Here is a 15,325-nt window from a genome sequence, read left to right as displayed (position 1 = left end):
GAGAGAGAGAGAGAGAGAGAGAGAGAGAGAGAGAGAGAGAGAGAGAGAGAGAGAGAGAGAGCGCCTGTGGAAGCCAGAGGGCGCTGCTGGGTGTCTTTCTCTATTGCTCTCTGTCCTAGCTATTGAGACAGAGTCTCTCACTAGACCTGGAGCTCCTGAATTTAGCTAGATTGGCTGGCTATCGATCTCTCAGGGTTGTCCTATCTCTTTTTTAGTGCTGGGGCTATAGGCATGTGACATCACACCGTTTATTTTTTTATTTTGTTTTGTTTCAGGTCTTCTTGCTTGTGTGGTAAAAATTTATTGATTGGGCCATATCCCCAGCCCCAGATCTGCTCCCACTCCCATGGAGTTCACTGTCCCAGGCCCACTCCAGCCCAGGCCACTGCCACAACCTGTGTCATCACAACGGTGTCTCCTCTGCTTTGTCTACAGTCTCCTTATGTGTAGTGTGTGGATTTATGCTTGTGCTTTAAGATGTCCTTATTTTTTATGATAGCCTTTTTATCTTCACGTGCTTTTCTAAAATAATCAAATTGCAGTTTATAAGAGCTAGGATTGTACTTTCCTTGCTTTTCCTTTTCCTTGATAGTCTAGGCATGCTTCACTCCCATCCTGTGCTTGTGTATGCCACACCTGCACATAACCACACACATTTGCATGCACACAATGCACATAATTTATACACATGCATGCACACACATGCACATAACTGCACACATGTGTATGCACATACATGCACATGACTGCTTGCATGTGCATGCACACACATAACCACACAGACATGTATGCACACACATGCACATAACTCCATACACATGCATGTACACACATGCACATAACTGCATACATGTGTATGCACAGGCATGCACATAACTGCATACATGTGCATGCTCACACAACCACGCATGTGCATGTACACACATGCACATAACTGCATATACATGCATGCACATACATGCCTATAACTGCACACATATGCATGCACACACATAATGATATTTTATTTATGTTTTAATAGATAAAGCTTGCCTGAAGATCAGAGTGCAAAACTAAGCCACTAGAGGTCAGGCAATGGTGACACACACCTTTAATCCTAGGATTTGGGAGACAGAGGCAGATGGATCTCTGTGAGTTTAAGGCCACCCTGGGCTACACAAGATCAGTGCAAAAACAGATCCAGGTGGTGGTGGCTCACACCTTTAATCCCAGTACTAGGGAGTCACATGCCTTTAATTCCAGCAGTAGAGGGCAATATAAGATGCAGGGAGACAGAGGCTTAGAGCTCAATCTGCAGTCGCCCAGCCTTTGTAGAGGTAAGACTTTTCTAGTGGCTTGGCTGTTTTGCTTTTCTGATCTTCAGTTTGAACCCCATTATCTGTCTCTGGGTTTTTATTATTCATGATGCACACATATGCACATAACTGCACACTCACACATTCACACACATGCATGTAACTACACACATGTACATAACTACACATACATGCACACAACTGCACACTCACACACGCGCACACATGTACATAACTGCACACACATGCACATAGCTGCACAATGCACATAGCTGCACACATGTATACACACATTCACATAACTGCACACATGCACATAACCACACACATGTACACACACATACATGCATATAACTGCAAACATATGAATACACACATACACATAGCTACACACACATACTCACACATGCACATAACTGTACCCCTATGTGCGTGCATGCACACACACATACACATGTACATAGCCTTCTCACTAGAGTAGCAAAAGACAGATGTATTTTAAACCACCATTGAAAACACCTGCTGGGAGTTCTTATGAAGCCCGCAGGAGGAAGGACCCCCATCTAGGGACGGCTCAGAAAATACAAGTACTTCACAGACATACTGCAAAATGTAAGGAGAGCATGGGATAGGAACTGGACTTCCTGTGTGTTTGGTGGAAGGAGAGCATGGGACAGGAACTGGACCTCGCGTGTGTTTGGTGGCAGTGTTTTTTTTTTTTTTATGGGCATCAGAACCATTATTGAACAAAATTAAGTGGAAATGTCTTACGGACTTCCAGAGTTGTTATTTAGCTGCTATTCCGGTGTCTAATGCTGAAATGGCAGAGACTGGTTTGTTTGTGATATGTTTTGTGTCTAATGACCAAAAACTATGTGACTATCTCAATATGCAGCCTATGATGACTGCATTGGTATATACAATGACTTCATTTAGATTTCAAATTCCATTCCCTTGAAAGTGAGCATCAAGGACTATATAAACAAATGAATTTAAAATATGAAATTATTCAACTGTAAGTTCCAACAACTTGGTATTTCTCTGTTATTGGTACAAGGTCCAGAATAAACTGTTTTAGGGAAATAAGCAGAAGTTTGACTTACATTGAATTCTTCAGCTTTCCTAGATTAATCTTATAAAATTCATAACTACTTCATAATAGAGTAAACCACACATTCTTTGCATAACCCATTTGGGTAAACTGAAAATTCTTAGAAGAAAACATAGTTTTAGTATGTGTGGTATGAACATGGGGGGCATAATGCATCCTTACACATTGGTGTGGCAGCCACATATCAATGTCATATGTCTCTCTTGATTCTTTGTTGGGACCATTTGGAGTTCTGGCCTCCAGCTGCTCTTCCCTGCTAGCGATCTTTACTTTCCTTCTGATTTGAGTTACTAAAGGCTGTGCCAAAGTTGTTTACCAGCTCTTCTTCATGAGCACGTGTTGCCTTGCCTTGAGGATCAGAGGATGAGGTTTTCACCTGTTGGCCCACCTGACTGTTGGGTATACAAACCTCCGTGGTTCTATTGAATAAAGGGCTTCTTACCAGTGACTAGAGGTCCGTTTCTCTGTGTGTGTGTGTGTCATTGTATGCCCGAAGCTCACGAACTGTACGGTAGTGCATAGAGCGCAGACAGGCATTGTGTGCACTGCAATTCTTTATGTTGTTTTTTCAGGCAGGGTATCTCACTAAACCTGGCACTCACTGATTTGGCTAGACCACTGTCTAGTGAGCTCCTGGGGTTTTCATGTGTCCATCTCCCCAGTGCAGAGACTACAGACACATGCCTGCCACATCTGGCTTTTGTCATGGGTGCTGGGGATTCACACTTGGGACTTTATGGTGTAGCAGGGACTTTGCACACTCAGCCATGGATCTGGTTCCCATAATGGCTGCTTAAGTTCCCTCTCTGGGCTTTGTGGGACATTTGGTAATTGGTCTTTCTCAGCATCCATCCCTAGATCTTCACCAACCCCGCATCAGACAAAGGTCTGATCTCCAAAATATATGAAGAACTCAAGAAACTGGACATGAAAATTCTAATTAACCCAATTAAAAAATGGGGTACTGAACTGAACAGAGAATTCTCAACAGAAGAAGTTCAAATGGCCAAAAGACCCTTAAGGTCATGCTCAACCTCCTTAGCAATCAGGGAAATGCAAGTCAAAACAACTTTAAGATACCATTTTACACCTGTCAGAACAGCTAAAATCAAAAACACCAATGATAGCCTATGCTGGAGAGGATGTGAAATAAGGGGAACACTCATCCATTGTTGGTGGGAATGCAAACTTGTGCAACCACTTTGGAAATCAGTGTGGCGGTTTCTCAGGAAACTGGGAGTCAACCTACCTCAGGACCCAGCAATTCCACTCTTGGGAATATACCCAAGAGATGCCCAATCATACTACAAAAGCATTTGTTCAGCTATGTTCATAGCAGCACTATTTGTAATAGCCAGAACCTGGAAACAACCTAGGTGCCCCTCAATAGAAGAATGGATAAAGAAAGTGTGACACATATACACTTTAGAGTACTACTCAGCAGTAAAAAACAATGACGTCTTGAATTTTGCAAACAGTGTTTTTTGTACAGAAATCCTGTTTCCTACTTGTGTGGTTTAAGTTACAGTTGGCCTCCCATCCAAGTACGAACAAGCCCTGCTCAGCTCCTGTGACCAGAAATGATCCAGCACACTCAGGGTGGTTTACACTACTAACAGCAGGGCAGTGAGATGACTCTGTGGGTAGAGGCAACTGCCACTAAGTCTAACGATCTGAGTTCAAGCCCCATGCCTCACACGGCGGAACGAGGGAACTGACTCCAAGTTTCCTCTGACCTCCCCTTGTTATTGTACCCCCATTGCTCCTCCAAAATCTTCTGAACTAATTTAAAATCTAATTAGATTTCTAATGACCGAGTTCAGATTTTCAATGACAACGACTAAGTAGCTCTCTAATCCCAGCAAGGCGCTCTCCCAAGGACTCATCCCTAATGGCTTTATCCCTCACAATCTGAGAGTGTCATTTCCATGAAGCTGAGAAGTCACCCTGTGTTCATCTTAATATCTGAGGTTATTTATATTTCTAAGGGGTGCAAAATCAATACATGAATTTGTATTTTAAAATTGCTCTTAATTTATCAATATGAGAAATCAGTATTCAATTTAAAAGGCACAAAAAGATAGATTAAAAATAGTTCTCTTGGGTCTGGAGAGATGGCTCAGCAGTTAAAGAGAACTGGCTGCTCTTCCAGAGGTTCAGAGATCTGTTCCCAGTAACCGCATTGTGGTTCACGGCCATCTGATGGCCTTTTCTGTCATAATTCTTCCTTACTATTTCAGTTTCCCTCCTTGAGAAAGCCACTAACTCCATCTGTTTGTGTAGTCTATATGTAATCACTTAAGATGTGTTTTTTCCATTTAATAGACACCTCATTGTAAATATAAAATTGCTTTACAAATAAAGCTGTTTCATTGCCAACCTAATCTTCCAAACTGAATCTTATCTCTCAGTGTGAAAACACTCTGATGTCCACCAGGGTTTCTGGTGTTCCTTAGCATTGTGATAGCTCCTCCGGGTGTGATAATGCTCAGAAGTACATTGCTGTTTCAATATAATTTTTTGCTCTCCTACTCTGTGTGTCTATAGAGTGCTAATCTACTCCAAATATGTAGGCATTCCTTTCTCTTTTGTGTCCGTATGTGTGCGTGCAAGGTGTATGTAGTTGGCCTTGCACCTTTGCGTGCACATCAGCTGGTGAGGGTGTCCCACTCCATCGCCTGCATCATTACTCTCTAGAGGACCTCACCTGGAGCTGGGCTGGTGGGCAGGAGCCCGCCAGTGGTCCTGTCTGTGGCTGTCACAGTACTGAGGTGGCAGTTGTGCGCATTCAGCCATGCAGGACTTTCCATTTAGGTGCTGGTGCAGCGAGCCAGCCCAGCTCCACTACTTCAATAATAGCATTTTAAACAGATGAAAATTCTCCATAGCAGGTACTGATAACTTTGGAGAAAGATCCAGGCTGGCCAAGGCTGTCTCACACCTTGCTTGTGTTGGACCTTTGGTCCATAGTGCCATTTGTAAGATGAGCAATGTCTAGGGTCTGCCATGTACCTCGATTTCCTTTTCTTTTCTTTCCTTTTTTTTTTTTTTGAGACATTTACCATTATGTACCCCAGACTAGATTCAAACTTGTGGAAATCCTTTTGCCTCTGCCTCCAAACTACTGGGATTACAGGTGTGTGAGCCACCGTGTTCAATCTGGCTTTCACTATAACATCAGTTTACAAAGTTATTTCCAACTACTTGGAATGTAGTACAAAACTTATAAAAATGATGAATCGTACCTGAAGACCAACTATATCTAATCCTACTCCGTTTTAAACAAAAGACATACTTATAGAAGCATCACTTGAGCTCTATGTGAAAGAATAGGCTTTATTTCCCTTGACAAATAGAAAATATAAATCATGGCCAGCTAAAGCTGTTTTCTCAAGATAGTAGAAACTCAAATGCAAGGAAAATAGAGTAGAAAATTAATCATGGAGAATACAGAAGGCTTTAAGACACAATTATTCAGCACTAACTAGAACAGATACAGCACCCAGCCATCTTACTTGACCTGTGTGACATTGCCAATGCCATCCTACTTCCACAGGAGTTTGAGTTATTTGTCATATTTTATTTTCAACAACAGCTTCAAGTTCATTTACATATTAACCCTACAAAGTAAGTACTCTTCTCTCAATAGGGCGCTGGCACTCCTTTGGAAGGCAAATGGGCCCTTTGATACAAGATGTTGCAATTTGAAAGCCAGTTGCTCTCAAATACTTGAAAATGCACATTGACATAATAAATGGCCTCCCCAGTTAAGTCCCTGATTTTAATAAGTGAAATTCTTCCAAATATTCTAGAACTTTTCCAGTCATTTTAAGAATTTGTTCCAAACCTTTTCAGACGTATCCGTAGCACACACTGCTCTATCTCGGCCCCACTTCCTTCCTTACTTGCCCACTCTCCATACTGCATAAATCGCTCTTCTGCATCCATGTCTGTCTGGTTTGTACTGTGATCATGAGTTTACCGTGGTCGTAAACCATGGTCTATGTAACCAGGAGTTTAACCAGGGCCATCTGTATGGCCAGGAGTTTAACCAGGGCTATTCTGTGAGACCAGGAGTTTAACCAGAATCATCTGTGTGACAAGGAGTTTAACTAGGACCATCTGTGTGACCAGGCTTTTAACCAGGGCCCTCTGTGTGACCAGGAGTTTAACCAGGGCCCTCTATGTGACCAGGAGTTTAAACAGGAGCATCTGTGTGACCAGGAGTTTAACCAGGGCCATCTGTGTGACTAGGAGTTTAACAAGGGCCATCTGTGTGACTAGGAGTTTAACAAGGGCCATCGGTGTGACCAGGAGTTTAGCCAGGGCCATCTGTGTGACTAGGAGTTTAGCCAGGGCCATAGGTGTGATCAAGAGTTTAACTAGGGCCATCTGTGTGACCAGGAGTTGGGAGCTGTGCATTGGAGCTGGTAGTCTTAGCAGTGGGTGCACAGTCTCCTTATCCAAGCATCTCTCAGTAGCAGTAGCTCAGGGGTAAAGGTAGCACCCGGTGAGCCCCTCTGCCTTTCTTGACTGATTGTTGATAAGACCTGTCTTGCATGGGTTCAATGTATGAAAACTCAGGATATTTATCTCTCTCTCTCTCTCATACACACACACACACACACACACACACACACACACACGTACAAGTGATGGGAAGCAGCCTACTGTAACAGAGTATCAGTGATTAGGCAGTGTTTCTAGTAAGCAAGAAACAGGGGTACACAGATTCAGTCTTCACACAGTAAGGAGCTCTGGGAGCTCGCTCCGCTCCCAAAACCACCAGAGTTTCTATCAGTCATGGAAAGTAGAGAGAGAGAAAGTACTTCTAACTTGCATTTGCAGTTACTTTGTCTGTTACAGAAACAATTTCAGGAAGGAGAGGCTTAATAGGCCCACAGAGGGCACAGCCCATGGTGATAGGAGAGTCATGAGGGCTGGAGTGGCCTAGTTTATATTAGGCCCCCACCAGGAAGCAAAGGTGGATGTTACTTTGAAGGCTTACCCTAAGCTTCCCACATCTGTCAGCTACACTGCAGTCCCAGAGGTTCCACAACCTCCCCCAAGGAGGGGGTGACATGTGCCACTCACACCACATTCTAGAGTTGGGGATGCAGAGCTCGGTGAAGCTTAGGTGTTACTCATATGCCATCCACCTTGAGTTGTCAGACAGGATCTCTCATTGGCTTAGAACTTGCTGTCCAGGGAGCCTGGGAGACTTCCCTGCCTCCGCCCTGCCTCTGCCCTGCCTCCTAGTACTGAGATTACAAGCACAGGCTAGCATGCCTGGTCCTCCAGAACATGCTCTATTTTCATGACCCACACGTTACCGACCAGCTGTTACCCCAATCCTGGAGCCGACATTTGTGTTGAGAGCATGTGGGGTAAGAGACAAGTTAGTGGCATCCTTCCGTCCATGTTGTTCCGGCGCAGCAGAGGCACAGAGAGGCAGCCCTTCCATGCTGGCTGGTTATAGATGCAGCCTTGTTGGAGTCACCGACTGGGGGGGGGGGCAGCCCCTCAGCTGACTCGTTAGGCACTGACAGTGATCTGTCAGAGAAGAATGAGTCTCGGAGCTTCCGTGCTCACGCTAATGCTTCTTATTAATGACCGTTCAGGGTGGATGATATTGAAATTCCACCTGCCACAAAGAAAGAAACCTAAAAAAATGAATCAGTTTCAGGATGAGGATAGAAAACTGTCCCCAGACAGGAAGCTGAGTGACAGCCATTGGAAAATGAAAGCAGCCTGCAACTGAGATGTGCGCTGGGCAAATAAATCTCCGTTGCCACCTGGGACTTGGTTTGGTTGGTGATTTTCCCTTTACTGGTGGCGTGTGTGAACTTGACCCAAACAACTCTCTGTGGGCACCTTACTCACTGTGTGGACTCAGAAGAAAAGAAAATTGAATCCAAACTTCTAAACACAGACTCTGAATGGTCAACAGAGTCTACTTATCACTGGTCCACCAGTCAGAGTGTGTGTGCCTGTGTGTGTGCATGTATGTGTCTGTGTGTGTGGGTGCATGCGTGTACATGTGTGTGTGGATGCATGCATGCGTGTGTTCATGTTTATATATGTGCGTTTGCGCATGTGTGTGCCTGTGTATGCATGTGTGCCTCTGTGTGTGTGCATGTGTAAGTGCATGCATGTACGTGTGTGTGCATGCATGGGTGTGTTCATGTGTACGTATGTGTGTTTGTGCATGTGTGTGCATATGTATGTATGTGTGTGCATGTGTGTGTGTAGCTTATCAGGTCTTCTGCTGAATGCTGCTTCAGAGGCCTCCATGTTTGGGGTCAGAGTTCAGCACTCTTTTCCTATAAGGTTCAGGAAATAAATGTTTTTGATTTTGTAGGTTGGGTGACTTCTTATACAACCATCAAAATTGGCTATTCTAACACAAAATTGACCACAGACTATGAGCATGTAAATAAATATTTGTTTTTAAAAAATTCTTATTTTTGGATACTAAAATTTGTCGGAAATCCTTAATCTGAATAGTGTTTTAAGAGTCTTTCTGATGGACAGCGTGTGAGCCTTGTTTTGGGAAAATGTGACTTTGGAGGGAAGTAATGAAGAGAGTTGGACCTATTTCTTCATCAGTTTTCACTCAGGGACCCCATGGGACACAACCCACTTCTTTATTTCTCCAGTGGATCTTAGCATTTGCCGTAATCGGGAAGAGGAGCCCACCTGAGGAAAAGGTACCCAGGACTGCCCTCCAGCTCAGATATGGCTCAGAATCACTCAGACAGAGATTCTACAAACCACTTATTTCAATATTTGTCTTGGGAGTTACTTTTTTTTTAATTATCCAAATGAAACAATTGACCTAAAACCCACCTCACTTCCTGTAGAGCACAGACGTGGTGATTGCCGCCCTGAGCTCAAAAGTCAGAAACAAAGATAAGCCTCAAAGCTTGTAGAGGCAGAAGCGGCTGCTGGATCCCTTGACCCAAACCATTTTACACAAGCTGTATTTTATATTTTGTTAAAAAAAAAATCCAAGAAACTTTCTAAGCTCTGTATTTTTTCCCTGAAGAAAATATGGGGGAAGAGGCAGAAAAGAGTAATGAAATAGTAGGCGATTACAGAAAATGCTGTAATCACCTGGAAATACATACATGAGCACACACAGACACACACGGATATACAAGCAGACACACAGACACAAATACATACAAAGATGCCCGCACACCTCACCTGCGCTAAAGCATGAGTGTACCCAGATGCCTCCAAATCAAAGTATTCTGTTTTGAAAATTCTCTTGTACAACTTTTAATCCTATCACATAAGCTGTAGGTGTTTTATTTTCTTTTTTCTAAGCAATATCTGCCATACAACCAAGACTGCCTCGAGATCATGTTTCCCCTGCCTCATCTTCCTGAGGGCTGGGATTACAAACGTCACAATGACTGCCTAGATGGTTTTGTTTTGTTTTTATAATAGATTCGTAATTGTTTCCAACTAAGAAGCAGCAGAGTTGCTCGCTTTAATGATAGCTCTAACTTTTAAGCCATTGATAGTGGAACACAACATCATACTGGAAATAGGGACACTTTATTTTGAAGACCTTGGGTGTCAGGGCTTGGGAGCTGGCTCAGTAGATCTCTGAACACTGGATGAACCTTCAGAGGACTGGGGTTTGAGTCTCCATACCCACGTGGCAGCTCACAACCATTTATGATTATGGAAAGAAAAAGCCTACTTGATGTTGGTGTATGCTAATCCCTAGAAATGTTTCCCACATGAACCAAGAGAGAATAAACACTAGAGCTCAAAGAGAGTTCTTGTCATGGTGATTTGACTCCCCCACTTGGCCTAAAGTCTCTGCTGAACAAATTCACCCGTCCTGCCTTTCAGGACTGTTTGCTGGAGGTGGCTTATAGCTGTTATCTTTCTTTCCCTACGTTTTGTAGGGTGAAGAAGTCACTCGGGATGCCTTTTAATTCTCCGTTCCTTTCTGTTCTCAGGAGTTGTACGGATGTTCTGTGCTGTATGATCTTCATACTGTTTGTTGTGGGCTACATTCTGTTAGGACTCCTGGGTGAGTAACCACAGGTATAAGCAATACTAGCCATTTGTTAGTGGATCAACAACGCCAGTATCTCATTTTAAACATGAGTTGTTTTCTTCTTGTTATTGACGCTATCTTCTCTGGACTTGTTTGGTGGTGATACAGTACAAAATCGGCACGGCGCAAAGTGGCCAAGTGGAAGCTAAGGCAGCAGCAAAGAGAAAAGACAGGTTTCTAGTTCCTTCTTTAATAATTTCTACCTTTTAAATCCCAGTGCAGAGCTAATTATACCAGGGCTGCTGCTGGCTGTAGGAACTGTTAGCTAGGGTGGTTGGGCAGTTTTTAAACGTGTTGATTCATAAGCTAGACAGGGTAAGGGCAATGATTATCAACTTCACCAGCTAGACAGGGTAAGGGCAGTGATTATCAACTTCACCAGCTAATTCATTCTTTAAACTGAACCCTGTTCTCTTTACCTACCAAGAAAGAGGCACTCTTGCTTGCTGTTAGGTTAAAGATTTTTCTGGAACACAGAAACAAATAAGACAAACACATATGATTGTTTTAAAGAAAATAGCACAAAAAGAAAACAAAAAAATCATTGTGTATTTTCCTATAAAAAGATTTTATAATTGTAGTCAGTACAGCAGACAGTTCCACCAGGAGATGTCATCCTGTCTCCCAGGAACTGACTTAAGAAGATTTGATTTGCCTCTGTAAGGGTGAGAGCTGTTTCCATCAGATCTCAGCACCAATAACTATTGACCTGTGGTTAACATGGAGAGAAACCTGCACCATGTTACAGAACACTGTAAAATATTTTGGTCTTTCTTTTTACCCTCTAGTAAGAGACGTGTCCTGAGAAGGGAAATTAAAAGTAACTCCCCAACTTAATCTCTGTATCACCAAACAAACAGAATTGTATAAAATCCAGGACAGGAAAAGAAAATTTTAACAAGCATTAACACAGAAATAAATAATATGCCTTTATAAGGGCTCAAAGAATGTCCCTCTTGTTCTTAAATATTTAACTTTGTAACATCTAAGCATTACTGTAGATTGAATACAACCTCTAGGTTGATTAAATATTTAACTTTGTAATATCTACACATTACTGTAGATTGAATATAATCTCTTGGTTGAATATTATCAAGTGTTTTATAACTTCAGGACACATTTTTTTCTAGTTTACATAAATATTGGTTATTTTTGCTACTGTCATAGAATTGAAATGTGTTGTGTAAGATGAGGAGAATTTGGAACTAGGCAGGTCTAGATTCTCATACTCTTTTGTGGGGTACAGGTAACTGTTTAACCAGCTCACTCACCTGGGAAGAATAGAAACACTCCCTGAATTTCCAGGCCAGTTGTGAGGGATGAACTGCAATGCCCAACCATGTCGGCAGTGCCGGCGAGAGTACTAGACAGTACATAAATAATTTAGCTCTTTGAAATTGCAATAAATTAGTTTAAGTATGATTTACAATGTTGTTTCTGTTGCAACCCATAATTTTGGTTATTAAAGTTTGAGTGTACACAGGAACTCAAGGGGCTTCTGCTGTGAGCGGAATCCTTCCACACAAGGCCTAACTCAACACTGGTTGAGTCTCTCTGTAGGGTAGGTGTCTGTTCTTATAGGGATTGTCAAAGTCACAGCTGCCCCTGGCAGGGTCAGTGGGAGAGTGCCCAGCCACCTATGTCCATGGCAGGATCATGATAAGAATTTCACCTTTTTGTTCAAGATCTCCGGATTTGATTTGTAAACGTTTTGATTCATATAGGAAATTGGGGAACAGGTTTTCCTCAATCAAAGTCAATATTCAATATCAAATTAATTCAGCATTTCTCCCAAATTAATCCTGATACCACTGCTAGAAACAAAGGACTCAAGAAATTCTCTAAATATTCACATACTGACTCTATCCCTCAGCTATAGCTGGCTTTGCTGGTTTGAGTTCAAGATATTGACTTAACTCCTGGCTATATCCAACGGGAGGCTGGAAGAGGACCACAGGGGTACCATTGGCGGGGCAATGTTACGAATGTTAACAATGGCTGTAGCACGGAAGAATGAATGCTTTCCCTTGAGAGGTCATTTTCACCATGGTGATATTTGCACCTGTGGGGCCTGGCCATCTCCATTAGATCAGGACCTTCACGGGTTGGTCATTTATCTGTGACCTCTCCGTGAGTGTCACCATGCCTATTAGTTATGTTTCTGTTGCTGTTATAAAGTACTACATTCAAGACAGAAGAAGAATTTTATTTGGCTTGTGATTCCGTGGAAGTGAGGCCTGGCAGCAGGAAGCTGGGCACCCACATCTCTTAGCGCAAACCCTAAGCAGAGAGAAAACCGGAAGTGGCATGAGGCTTAACTCTCAGTGCCGTCCCCAGGGATTTGCTTCTTCCAGCAACAGCGCACTTCCTAAGCCTCCCAAATAGCATCGTCATCTTGGGGACCAAGCATTCAAAGACCTGAGCCCATGGGCAGCATTTCTCATTCCTTCACACCATGGAGGAGCCATTTCTGTTTCTCACCAGAAACCAACTAGGCAGACCTTGTTCTGAAATGGAATATTAGTTTAAGATGTGTTACATTCACTTATGCTATGGAATATTTTTTTGATGATGCAAAGATGCGTTGCATTTGTTTAACTCTGTAAAGCTGTGTTACTTTGCCTGGCTAAAACACCTGATTGGTCTAATAAAGAGCAGAACAGACAATAGCTAGGCAGGAGAGGGAAAGGAGGGGCTGCCAGGCAGAGAGAATAAGTAGGAGGAGAAAGAGAGAAGAGGGGGAGCAGGAAGAGAAAGAGAGGAGGATGCTTGGGGCAGCCACCCAGTCACACAGCCAGCTATGCATAAGAGGAAAGGCAAATGCCCAGAGGCAAAAGGTAGATGGGATGGTTTAAGAAAAGCTGGCTAGAAATTAGCCAAGTTACGCTGGGCATTCATAAGAAAGAATAAGTCTCTGTGTGTTTATTTGGGGGCTGGGTGATGTGAGTCTTCAAAGAGTAAGAGTTAAAGAAAACAAAAACAAAAAACCCCACTAGCCTGTTCTCTGCTCCACGTGGAGTGTGAGCACAGGGTGACTCCTGCGCGCGAGCAAGGCACTAGCATTCCGCTGACAGAATCTTTGACTGAGTGGATGGAGTGGAGTCTGGCTAGAAGGGAATCCAATCTCGCTGAATGATCACGTGAACATTTAAGATAGAAACTCTCTTTGTGCTCCTTCACAGGTGGTTGCTGGTCAATTACTGCACTAACTAGAAAAAAGAATAGGAATTCTTGTTACGCAAATTGCTTTCTGCAAACCTTGGACTAACATTATATACATAAAAATTGTGACATTCAACAATCTTAACATTCAACAAATTTTTCATTTTGTTTCTCTCTTGAAGCGTTAGTCCACGGTTACATTTCCTTGTGAAATACCGCAGACTGGAGCCCAAAGTATGTTCTGGGTTTTTAGTGTTTTCCTGGAGTGATTACCCTTATTAGCTGAGAAGATGGGAAGTTAATAGGGACATTTGTGCAGGCAAGCCCAGAACTCTGTCCTCCTGCTGTGAGAAACCCAAGAGTCATGAAAAAGCTTCCAGGATGGGGTGAGGGGGTCTGGACAGCAGTCTGAACTGGACAAACTAGGTTAATTATTCCTGCTGGAATGCTGACTTCCTATCTGAGAGACCCCAAGTAAAAGGCAAACTTTCCCCTAAATCTCCATCTCCTCAGATTATGAGGAAATGTGTGCCTGAAGGAAACACAGTAGAGAATCAGACAGAGCCTGGAATCAGGAAATAGGAGCCTTAGCAAGACCTGAAGGGTAGCATTGTCTCTGTGGCATTACCTTGGGGTGTTTGTGTCTGTTTTGGCCAGGAGACCTAGCTGAGAAGCTGGATCTGTCCTGATGTGAAGTCACAGGGAATTTGGCAGGTTCTCCCTTTCATCTCTTAGATCAAATTGGTCTTTTCCCATCAAGGGTACAAGAAATGGAGAAAGCCCCAATCCCTAAGCAAGGTCACTCACTCATGTGACCTTTCCAGGAATAAAGATAATTCTAGGACGATTTTTGGTTCTGTCTGTAGAGAAATGCAGGGGCTGTTTTATTCAAGTTAAGTATAATTAAACATCATAAATTTTTAGATTTGAAAATATACAATTGAGCCAGACACCAGGAGAGACATCACTGGGGTGCGTGAGTTTCTGACCGCGGCAGCAGCCCGGGACAGGGAACTCAGACACCCCTCCTACACTTCCTGGTCATCCTCAGGGGCTACTCTGCCCGATACCCCCTCTCTCTTCCTATCCCACCCAGCTTGCATCCACATCCCTCCCCCCCTCCATCTGACTCCCTTCCCTCGTTGACCACATAACATCTCCCAGCCCAGCCTGTCCGGGCTCTAGGACCGAATCCGAATTGGCAGGGCAAACGGGAGGGTTGTAGCTCCTTTGTTCCCACTAGCCTGCCTGCAGCGAGAGACACCCAGGCAGCAAGGAGATCCGAACCCGGCACCAGGAGAGACACCAGGCTTGCATCCACAACCCACCCAGAGTGGTCCTGAGGAGTTCCATCTGGACGCAAAGACTGGACCAAGACACCAGGCCTCTCCTGGCTCCATTTGGAGGAGATGGGAAGGCGCCAATGCAAGACTTCCTCCAACAACCTGAAAGGCAACATGACTTCACCAGAATCAAGGGATCCCGAAATAAGAAGAATTGTACACCCTACTCCAGAAGAATTAGAAGAAATCGACTCAAAAGTGAATTATATGAAAATAATAGAAGACCTTAAGCAGGAGGTGAAAAACTGCCATAAACAATTAGAGATTACAAACAAAAAGGTAGAGGAAATGAATAAATCGCTCAAAGATACCCAAGAAAACCAAGAGAAACAAG

General features: G+C 43.3%; 1 protein-coding gene across 1 annotated transcript in view; it reads left to right on the top strand.

Annotated features, from left to right (window-relative positions):
* The window catches only part of Slc44a5 (solute carrier family 44 member 5), a 76,814-nt gene that overhangs the window by 5,859 nt on the left and 55,630 nt on the right, over positions 1-15,325 (top strand). The window contains exon 2 of the mRNA XM_050149481.1: positions 10,386-10,459. Coding sequence (XP_050005438.1) covers positions 10,386-10,459 — 74 coding nt within the window. The remainder of the gene's footprint in view (positions 1-10,385; positions 10,460-15,325) is intronic.

The sequence above is a fragment of the Alexandromys fortis genome, unplaced genomic scaffold, assembly GCF_014885135.2.
Source record: "Alexandromys fortis isolate MF-2015 unplaced genomic scaffold, M_Fortis_MF-2015_v1.1 scaffold_68, whole genome shotgun sequence".
Taxonomy (NCBI): Eukaryota; Metazoa; Chordata; class Mammalia; order Rodentia; family Cricetidae; genus Alexandromys; species Alexandromys fortis.
Note: the sequence above shows the minus strand (reverse complement) of the source record. Positions and strands in the feature narration are given on the sequence as shown.